The 11,553-nt window shown below is 51.1% G+C and overlaps 1 protein-coding gene across 1 annotated transcript; it reads right to left on the bottom strand.

Annotated features, from left to right (window-relative positions):
* Nucleotides 1-770: 770 nt before the first annotated feature.
* Nucleotides 771-1,910, bottom strand: LOC109779895 (GDSL esterase/lipase At4g10955-like). The gene is made up of 2 exons (XM_020338503.1): nt 1,834-1,910; nt 771-1,752 (listed from the first exon to the last, which is right to left on the bottom strand). Exons 1-2 carry the CDS (start codon nt 1,908-1,910, stop codon nt 771-773), a joined length of 1,059 nt encoding a protein of 352 aa, XP_020194092.1.
* Between the last annotated feature and the right edge of the window lie 9,643 nt (nt 1,911-11,553).

Raw genomic sequence — 11,553 nt, 5'->3', positions numbered from 1 at the left:
TTATCCCCAGACATTTCTTTAATGGCTGCCCAAGCCTCCTCCTCCTCAGAGATGGTGTCGTCGAGACCTTGCAAATCATGAGGCTCGACACGAAGCTCCTCCCAATTGAAATCTCTGCTGCTCATGCTTCCCCTCCCCATGACCTGAGAGAAGTGGTCATGAACTAGCTTCTCTTTCTCTGTGTGCTCGGTCACCCAACCATTAGCATGCTTGATCCGATGAATGTGATTCTTGCGCCTACGGGCGTTAATGCGGCGGTAGAAGAATTTGGTGTTGGCGTCGCCCTCATTTTAATTAGCTGGGCATGGAGGAAATTTCCTCCTCTCTAGCCCGCGGTGCACTCTCTCTCTCTCTCTCTCTCTCTCTCTCTCTCTCTCTCTCTCTCATCAATTTGCTTCAAATCTTCATCCGCTTTAGCCCATTACAGGTGCGTTTATAGAGGTGTGGGAGATCAAGGAGAAGGGAATGCCGAAAAACAAAGAGTTTGCAGTGAGGCTTAGAAGCTTTGAACCCAGGCTACAAGAATAGGTTTACAAATCAAACGTTTTACAGGACAACATAAAATTGGTAAAATGGAAAAGAAACGTATAACTAGCGAGAAGTTTACAATTCTCTATTTTTAAACTGGTACCTGATATCACCATTTTCATGTGGTTTAACAAGAAAACGTTATGGAGATGAACTGCATTTATTCGCAAAAGAAAAGAAGAAACACTGACTTCGACAAGGAGCAACAGCTAGCAGGCATAGAACTGGAAGTAGTTTATGCTTCAGGTAGTGTAGCTATAAGACTTGGCCCCCAATTCGAGCACTCTGTCTGGTTTCCACCACTGCTGGAGACCGTGCGCATCGGTCTCGAGCCTGCTTTTCCACAGCGTTGCCGATGGCAGGAGGTGAGGCTGCCCTGTCTCCTCGCCGAAGAGGCGCGAGAGCATGTCTCGGTACGATATTGTCATCCACACGGTGCCAGCATCAGGGAATCGCTCGCGGTACTTCTGCCGCAGCTCGAAGTAGTCGATGAAGCCCTGGCAGATCCAGTCCTTGTCGTGCACGTACAGATTCAGCACCCACGGTTCAAGCTTCTTGAACAGCTGCCCCATGTTCTCTCGGTGGGAATCGGAGAAACGTCCCGCAGCGACCTTCCAGACGAAACTCGTCAAGTGCAGGCCCGACTTGGCCTTGTCCGTCGCCTTCAGCAAGTTGAGCACAGGTGTCAATGACACCTGCGGCGGATTGAAGAGGAAGGTCGGGAGGTTGAGCCCCCACTCCACAATCATGTTCCGCCCCACGTCCAGCGCCAGTGAAGCGCCAAGAGAGTGCCCGGCGAGCCAGACGTCAGCGCACTCCTCTCGGTCTGGGTTTGACCTAGCTGGGTCAGCCATAAGTCCCTCGACCGCCCCTCGCGCTCGCTTGGAGCGCGTGCGGTACTTGAGTGTGTTGGTCAGTATATTGACGTCGAGGATTACATCTTTCACCATCACCTTCCTATCGGGGTTTTTCAGCATGGTGCCCCTGAAGGCGACGACATACCGTGGAGCAGCTGGGTGGCGGGGGCCGGCCACATGCTCGTAGATGGCACCATAGATGGACCTGCCGTCCGTGAGTTTTTGGTTGAGGCGGAAGTGAAAGCTCTCCCACCACGCCGGCGCCAGCGCCGCCGCCTCCGTCCTGCCCATCGCTCTGTCGCTCTCGAGGACGTAAGCGCCTTTGACCATGCAGGCGACCATGCAGCGGCGGTGCTCCTCGTTGCCCCTGTGACATTGATACGTGTGGAGAGATCATCAGGCTATGCAGATACTAAATCTGGTTGGCTGGCTGGATCATATAACGTACCAGTCAATCTTCGCCGCGGAAGAACCGGGGCGCAAGATATGCTTCAGCTCATCGACGTCGAAGCGGTCTGAACCCATCGGTCAATATGATGCGCTTTGATCGACCTAGCTAGCTAGAGGTCTGAGGTGGCAGAAGCTAAGCTACCTATGATCCACAACATGAGCTTCATTTGGTTGTACTACTGAGCTTCAGTGCTTTGATTCTGCTAAAGTTGCTACGAAAACTTTGCTTATGTATACTCCGTTTACGTGTAGTTGCTGAAAATCTACTCGTTATTATCGGGAAGAAAGAGAGAAGAAGATGGCAAGTCAACTCGGTCGTAACTGTCTAACAGACCCAGTCACTAACATGACCCAGTAACTGTCTAACAGACCATAATATCATATTAACCAAGTGGAGTGTATAGAACGATGTATGGCTCCCTTCTCTTAAATACAAAAGACACGCGGCTTGTGTGTTTCTGAAAGGAAAGAAAAAAGGCAAGTGCAGTGTACGTACGTAACGTACGTACTTGCTCTTCGAATGCACAAGATCAGGTCAAATGTCGCGTTTTGGCAAATGATTGGCTCCTTTCTGACGGAAATGTTACTACTAGTAATATTTTCCACTGTTGTTTACATAGACCGGGGCAGGATTGACGTGGGAGTGTGCGTGAAATGAAGATATAGTCACTGAACTATTTTTCTCCGTGCAGCTCCGTCCCACAACTCAAAATATCTCATACGGTTCGCGATGACGAGTTCGTCGCTGCCCCTTGTCCGGGCGCGATGCACGCGCGGCATCGCCTTCGATGCCGAGGACTCGCTCCACCATTTCCTTCACCGCGCAGGCCGCCTTCGATGCTGCAAAACCCGGCACTGTCGCTATGCACGGGGCTCCGCCGCGACCTCTTGGTGCACGTCTGGTGGATAAGGAAGAGGCCCGTCGTCTCACACTGTTGGGCGAGTGCCACGGCGTGACCCGGCCTCCGGATGCGGTGGAGGTGATGCCTGCAAGGGCTGGAACATCGGAAGCTGAAGAAAAGGAGCAGAAAAGGTTCACTAACGAAACTGAAGTTCGTTTGGCGGAGAAAGCCATGGCGGGAAAATGGAAAGGCGCTGCCGATCGGTGGATGTGGACAGGAGTAGATGAGCGTGCGCCATGTGGTTAGCGAGTGACGTGGGGCCAGTTATAAGCTCGTAATTGTACCCAGGCTAAATTATCGATCAAGAAATGAAGTCTCAATGACTCATCTCCTCTGTTCTTCTTCTTTCTCAAGTCTCTTACTCCTACCCAGAATCTTTAATGTTCTTCTGAATTGGTGTTACATCTAATATAATCATAGGTGTGGTTTCTGGTGATGGAAATCGGAGGAAGATCCCTTTTTCAAAAGATAAAAATAATCACAGGTCAATTGGTATTCAGATCTTTGTCGGTCCAGTGTTTCGATGTCTCATACACTCTTTTTTCTTTCTCGAATCCGCACGAGTGTGCGTATCATCTATTAAGAGAAGAAAGGGGAAGGAACCCCAAAATAATTTTACAGGGCACGGCTACATGACACCCACGCCAACTCCACCTTACTCTACCCAGCACACTATGTGACTACTCGCCCTGCGCCCACCTTAGAGCTGCCTCGATGCCCTGGTGCATATCGTCATCGTCGCGGAGCAGTCCCGCGTCCCTCCATAGCACGTATTCGCTAGCAATTTTTCGCAACAAGTCTCTGAGACATGGAGTCCTGCCATTGAACACAACGTCGTTCCGGTGTTTCCACACCTCCCAGAGGACTAGTAAGCAAGTCGCGCGCCTCGGCCTCGCCCGCTTCTTGGGCAGCCTATCTAGCCCGCTGCGCACGTACCAGTCCGATAGCGTCTCCTCCTGGCGAGGCTCAACATGCCCCATGCCCAGCGCGGGCAGGACTCGAGTCCACACTTGTCGGACGAAAACGCAGTGCAGAAGCAGGTGGTTTATCGTTTCATCATGCTGATCACACAGCGGGCAAGCGTCCTGGTGCGGCAATCCTCGCCTCGCCAGTCGGTCCGAGGTCCAGCACCTCTCCTTGATGGCCAGCCAGGAAAAGAACCTGCATCTTAGCGGCACTCGCGAGCCCCAGGAGAGCGAAGCCGTGGGCGAAACCTAAAGCCCCCAAAACTTGGCCTGGTAAGCCGAGCTAGCCGAAAATTGCCCCTCCTTGCTCCAGGCCCAGGTAATAGCATCGCTGTCGTACTCGTTCAGGCGGGTGGCCACCACCGCGGGCCATAGGGACAAGAATTGCTCCAAGGTGGTGTGGTCAATGGCCGGCCCAAGGTCCCGCGCCCAAGCATCTGAGGTTATGGCTTCGTAGACGGTTCTTGAGTTCTTCACACGCGCCGGGATGCGGTCATAAAGACGTGGCACAAGCTCTTGGATGCTGGATCCCATAAGCCATCGATCCTCCCAAAACAAAGTGCTCTTGCCATCGCCAAGGTGCACGCGCGCTGCCGCCTGGAAGAGTAGTCTTGATTCCTTGGGCACGGGAATGGCAAACTCCGCCCAAGGCCTGGAGGTGTCCGTCTTTTGTAACCAGATCCACTTTGTCTGCAAAGCTACATTCATCCAGCACAAGTCCAGCACGCCAAGGCCACCTGCCCACTTTGGACGGCGGACGACGCCCCAGGCGCCTCCTCCCGCCTCCGCCTTGCTGCTCCATAGAAAACTTTGACAGATTTTGGTCATTGCTGCGAGCGTTTTGGGTGGCAGCCCTAGAGCTAACATTGAATGGATGGGTATCGCTGTGAGGACTGATTGGATGAGAAGGAGCCTGCTGCTCTTCGACAGAGTCGCTGCCTTCCAGTGTAGCAGCATCGCAGCGAGCTGGTCCACGAGTCCACGAAATTGCACTGTCGTTTGCTTCCTGGTGGTGAGGGGAAGGCCAAGGTATTTGCATGGGAACTCGGCCGTCGAGCAACCAAGTATATCACGGACAAGTTGCATTTCCTCCTGGGTGCACCGGATGGGAAGGGCTGCCGTCTTGGCAAGGTTCACATGCAGCCCAGAAGCGTGTCCGAACATGTCGAGGATCGACGAGCACGCTGAGAGCTCCTGAGATTTCGGCTTGAGAAAAAGCATGACATCATCGGCGAACATGGAGAGTCTTTGTTTGAGGCCAGAGCGCGCCAATGGGGCAAGCAAACCAGTATCGGTGGCTCTCGCGAACAGCCGGTGGAGTGGCTCCATGCATAAGATGAAGAGCATAGGAGAGATCAGCCCCCCTTGCCTGAGCCCGCGGCAGTTGAAGATGGCATCGCCCGGCCTCCCATTGACCAAGATTCTGGTGGACGAAGTGGAAAGCATGCCACAGATCGAAGTGATCCATCTCTACCCAAAACCCATTTGTCTCATCACCTCTAGCAGGAATGGCCATTGAATTGAGTCGAAGGCCTTGGATATGTCAAGCTTCAACATGACAGAAGGGTCACGCAGCGCGTGGAGGCGCCGGGTCGTGCACTGAACGAGCATGAAATTGTCGTGCAAGGACCTCCCCGCTACGAATGCGCTCTGATGATTACCCACGAGGAATGGCAGTTCGCTTGCAAGCCTGACAGCCAGAGCTTTGTCAAAGATCTTGAGCGCCCCGTGTACAAGACTGACCGGCCTAAAGTCCGTGATTTGAACCGCTCCTGCTTTCTTCGGCAAGAGGACGACGATGGCCTTGTTGATCGCCGGGAGGCCGCACATGTCACCTCTATAGAACTGGCCCATCGCCCGCATCATATCATCTTTTATAATGTTCCAGCAAGAGGCATAGAAACGTCCCGTGAAACCATCCAGCCCAGGGGATTTGTCCATTGGCATGTTCTTGACAATGCGCTCAATTTCCTCGATCATGAATGGGGCTTCGAGGTGAGATAGGTTCTTCCATGGAAGATCAAGGGCGTCAAGCTGGAGCGAGTACTCACGCTCGGGGGCAGTTCTGAGCAGCCCGGAGTAGAATTCGTCTGCCGCGGCTGCGATTTCCTCCTGATTCATGAACGTCTGCCTGTTGTGTTGCAAGGAGAGGATGGCATTCTTACGTTGGCGATGACAGGCCTGACGATGAAACTAAGCGGTGTTGGCCTCGCCATCTCTGAGCTGCAACAACCTCGATCTTTGCCTCGCTATTGTCCTCTGCAACGACGCCAGCCCGAGTAACTTCCGCTTGAGCAGTCTGCGCAAGGCGTGCTCGTCCAGGGAGAGAGCCTAGAGTCCATGGCCTCATCGAGTCTTGCAATGACCTCTAGGGCGATGAGGTTCTGCATCCTGACATTTCCAATCCACCAATCGCTCCAACGTTGTAGTGCTTTGGCCGTGGCTCGCAATTTGTTATCTAAGGTCAGGAAGGCATTATCGTGCAGGGGGACCGACTGCCAAGCAATCTCCACCGTCTCGTGGAACCCATCAGCTTTGGGCTAGAACGCCTCGACGCAGAATCGCTTCCCCATCATGATATCGGCGTTGAGGTCAAGCAGGAAGGGGCAATGATCACAGAGACTGTAGATCCCAGGGCGGTCAGGAGGCATGTCGGGTAAAGATCTTCCCAGCAGCTCGTGGCAAAAACGTGATCGATCTTTTCTATGGTCGGCCTGAGCCTCTCATTCGACCATGTGAATTTTCTCCCGTTTAGATACAACTCTCGCAGCTCCAACCTGTTGAGCTTGGCACGGATGCGGGCCATCATGCGGTGGTTCACGACACTGTTGTTCTTGTTCTCCGGGTCTACCAAGAGATTGAAATCTCCCGCTACTATCCAGGGGCCTGCATGTAGATCCCGGATATCAACCAGCTCTTGAAGGAAAGCAATCTTATCCTCGTTGCTTTGAGGCCCATAAACTCCCGTTAGCCACCATTGGCCTCCACTTGCCGGCCGGACCAGCCCCATGAGCGTGTTCGTAGTGCGGTGAGGGTTCGAAAATGATGCCATGGTGGCATCCCATGCAAGCAAAATTCCCCCACGGGTTCCCACAGCAGGAAGGTACTCGAAATTCTCGAATCTATTACCCAGACAATGTTTCACGATTTCAGGTGATACAGCTTGGAGCTTAGTCTCCTGGAAGCAAACCACCGCAGGGTTTGCCTATTGGAAATATGCCCTAGAGGCAATAATAAAATGGTTATTATTGTATTTCCTTGTTCATGATAATTGTCTATTGTTCATGCTATAATTGTATTAACTGGAAACCGTAATACATGTGTGAATACATAGACCACAACATGTCCCTAGTAAGCCTCTAGTTGACTAGCTCGTTGATCAATAGATGGTTATGGTTTCCTGACCATGGACATTGGATGTCATTGATAACGGGATCACATCATTAGGAGAATGATGTGATGGACAAGACCCAATCCTAAGCATAGCACAAGATCGTGTAGTTTGTTTCATAAGAGCTTTTCTAATGTCAAGTATCGTTTCCTTAGACCATGAGATTGTGCAACTCCCAGATACCGTAGGAATGCTTTGGGTGTACCAAACGTCACAACGTAACTGGGTGGCTATAAAGGTGCATTACAGGTATCTCCGAAAGTGTCTGTTGGGTTGGCACGAATCGAGACTGGGATTTGTCACACCGTATAACGGAGAGGTATCTCTGGGCCCACTCGGTAATGCATCATCATAATGAGCTCAATGTGACTAAGGAGTTAGCCACGGGATCATGCGTTACGGAACGAGTAAAGAGACTTGCCGGTAACGAGATTGAACGAGGCATTGGGATACCGACGATCGAATCTCGGGCAAGTAACATACCGATGGACAAAGGGAATTGTATACGGGATTGATTGAATCCCCGACATCGTGGTTCATCAGATGAGATCATCATGGAACATGTGGGAGCCAATATGGGTATCCAGATCCCGCTATTGGTTATTGGCCGGAGAGGTGTCTCGGTCATGTCTGCATGGTTCCCGAACCCATAGGGTCTACACAAAGGTTCGGTGACGCTAGAGTTGTTATGGGAAATAGTATGTGGTTACCGAAGGTTGTTCGGAGTCCCGGATGAGATCCCGAACGTCACGAGGAGTTCCGGAATGGTCTGGAGATGAAGATTTATATATGGGAAGTCCTTATTCGGTCGCCGGAAGTGTTCGGGGGTATATCGGTATTGTACCGGGACCACCGAAAGGGTTCCGGGGGTCCACCGGGAGGGTCCATCTGCTCCGGAGGGCCCTATGGGCCGAATATAGAGGGGAACCAGCCCCTAGGTGGGCTGGGCGCCAAACCCCGCTAGGGCCCATGCGCCTAGGGTTGGGGGGAAACCCTAAAAGGGGCGGCCCCCTTGGCTTGGGGGGCAAGCCTCCCTCCCTTGGCCGCCGCCCCCCCTCTAGATCCATCTGGAGGGGGCCGGCCCCCCTCTCCCTTGCCCCTATAAATAGAGGGGGGTGGGAGGGCAGCCGCACCCCTTGCAAGGCGCAGCCCTCTCCTCCTCCAACTCCTCCTCCTCCTCCGTAGTGCTTAGCGAAGCTCTGCCAGAGAACCACGAGCTCCATTGCCACCATGCCGTCGTGCTGCTGGAGTTCTCCCTCAACTTCTCCTCTCCCCTTGCTGGATCAAGAAGGAGGAGACGTCCCCGGGCTGTACGTGTGTTGAACGCGGAGGCGCCGTCCGTTCGGCGCTAGATCGGATCTTCCGCGATTTGAATCGCCGCGAGTACGACTCCATCAACCGCGTTCTCGTAACGCTTCCGCTTAGCGATCTTCAAGGGTATGAAGATGCACTCCCTCTCTCTCATTGCTAGCATTTCCTAGATTGATCTTGGTGACACGTAGGAAAATTTTGAATTATTGCTATGTTCCCCAAAAGTGGCATCATGAGCTAGGTCTATGCGTAGATTCTATGCACGAGTAGAACACAAAGTAGTTGTGGGCGATGATTTGTTCAATTTGGTTACCGTTACTAGTCTTATCTTGATTCGGCGGCATTGTGGGATGAAGCGGCCCGGACCGACCTTACACGTACTCTTACGTGAGACAGGTTCCACCGACTGACATGCACTTGATGCATAAGGTGGCTAGCGGGTGTCTGTCTCTCCCACTTTAGTCGGATCGGATTCGATGAAGAGGGTCCTTATGAAGGGTAAATAGCAATTGGCATATCACCTTTGTGGCTTTTGCGTAGGTAAGAAACGTTCTTGCTAGAAACCCATAGCAGCCACGTAAAACATGCAACAACAATTAGAGGACGTCTAACTTGTTTTTGCAGGGTATGCTATGTGATGTGATATGGCCAAAAGGATGTGATGAATTATATATATGTGATGTATGAGATTGATCATGTTCTTGTAATAGGAATCACGACTTGCATGTCGATGAGTATGACAACCGGCAGGAGCCATAGGAGTTTTCTTAATTTATTGTATGACCTGCGTGTCAATGAAAAACGCCATGTAATTACTTTACTTTGTTGCTAACTGTTAGCCATAGTAGTAGAAGTAATAGTTGGCGAGACAACTTCATGAAGACACGATGATGGAGATCATGGTGTCATGCCGGTGACGAAGGTGATCATGCCGCGCCTCGAAGATGGAGATCAAAAGGCGCAAGATGATATTGGCCATATCATGTCACTTTATGATTTGCATGTGATGTTTGTCATGTTTACATCTTATTTGCTTAGAACGACGGTAGCATAAATAAGATGATCCCTCACTAAAATTTCAAGAGATGTGTTCTCCCTAACTGTGCACCGTTGCGAAGGTTCGTTATTTTGAAGCACCACGTGATGATCGGGTGTGATAGATTCTAACGTTCGCATACAAAGGGTGTAAGCCAGATTTACACATGCGAAACACTTAGGTTGACTTGACGAGCCTAGCATGTACAGACATGGCTGTTGGGGAACGTAGTAATTTCAAAAAAAAAATTCGTACGCACACGCAAGATCATGGTGATGCATAGCAACGAGAGGGGAGAGTGTTGTCCACGTACCCTCGTAGACCGATAGCGGAAGCGTTATCACAACGCGGTTGATGTAGTCGTACGTCTTCACGATCCGACCGATCAAGTACTGAACGCACGGCACCTCCGAGTTCAGCACACGTTCAGCTCGATGACGTCCCTCGAACTCCGATCCATCCGAGTGTTGAGGGAGAGTTTCGTCAGCACGACGGCGTGGTGACGATGATGATGTTCCACCGACGCAGGGCTTCACCTAAGCTCCGCAACGGTATTATCGAGGTGTAATATGGTGGAGGGGGGCACCGCACACGGCTAAAATATCGTATATCAAGTGTGTCCCTGGGGTGCCCCCTGCCCTCGTATATAAAGGAGCAAGGGGGAGAGGGCCGGCCAAGGGGAGGTGGCGCGCCCAAGGGGGGAGTCCTACTCCCACCGGGAGTAGGACTCCTCCTTTCCTTGTGGGAGTAGGAGAAGGGAAGGGGGAAGGAGAAAGAAGGAAGGGGGCGCCCCCCTCCCTAGTCCAATTCGGACTAGCCCATGGGGAGGGGTGCGGCCACCCTTTGGGGGTCTTTCTCTCCTTTCCCGTATGGCCCATTAAGGCCCAATACGAATTCCCGTAACTCTCCGGTACTCCGAAAAATACCCGAATCACTCGGAACCTTTCCGAAGTCCGAATATAGTCGTCCAATATATCGATCTTTACGTCTCGGCCATTTCGAGACTCCTCGTCATGTCCCCGATCTCATCCGGGACTCCGAACTCCTTCGGTACATCAACATACATAAACTCATAATAAAACTGTCATCGTAACGTTAAGCGTGCGGACCCTACGGGTTCGAGAACTATGTAGACATGACCGAGACACCTCTCCGGTCAATAACCAATAGCGGAACCTCGATGCTCATATTGGTTCCCACATATTCTACGAAGATCTTTATCGGTCAGACAGCATAACAACATACATTGTTCCCTTTGTCATCGGTATGTTACTTGCCCGAGATTCGATCGTCGGTATCTCGATACCTAGTTCAATCTCGTTACCGGCAAGTCTCTTTACTCGTTTCGTAATACATCATCCCGCAACTAACTCATTAGTCACAATGCTTGCAAGGCTTATAGTGATGAGCATTACCGAGTGGGCCCAGAGATACCTCTCCGACAATCGGAGTGACAAATCCTAATCTCGAAATACGCCAACCCAACAAGTACCTTTGGAGACACCTGTAGAGCACCTTTATAATCATCCATTTACGTTGTGACGTTTGGTAGCACACAAAGTGTTCCTCCGGTAAACGGGAGTTGCATAATCTCATAGTCATAGGAACATGTATAAGTCATGAAGAAAGCAATAGCAACATACTAAACGATCGAGTGCTAAGCTAACGGAATGGGTCAAGTCAATCACGTCATTCTCCTAATGAGGTGATCCCGTTAATCAAATGACAACTCATGTCTATGGCGAGGAAACATAACCATCTTTGATTAACGAGCTAGTCAAGTAGAGGCATACTAGTGACACTCTGTTTGTCTATGTATTCACACATGTATTATGTTTCCGGTTAATACAATTCTAGCATGAATAATAAACATTTATCATGATATAAGGAAATATATAATACTTTATTATTGCCTCTAGGGCATATTTCCTTCAATGGCCTCGGAACACGAGAGACCGAAAGGTCGAACATGAGTCGTATAGTAGATGCGGTCAACATGGAGATGTTCACCGTTGATGACAAGTCCGTCTCACGTGATGATCGGACACGGCCTTGTCGATTCGGATCATGTCTCACTTAGATGACTAGAAGGATGTCTATCTGAGTGGGAGTT

The sequence above is a fragment of the Aegilops tauschii genome, chromosome 5, assembly GCF_002575655.3.
Source record: "Aegilops tauschii subsp. strangulata cultivar AL8/78 chromosome 5, Aet v6.0, whole genome shotgun sequence".
NCBI lineage: Eukaryota > Viridiplantae > Streptophyta > Magnoliopsida > Poales > Poaceae > Aegilops > Aegilops tauschii.
Note: the sequence above shows the minus strand (reverse complement) of the source record. Positions and strands in the feature narration are given on the sequence as shown.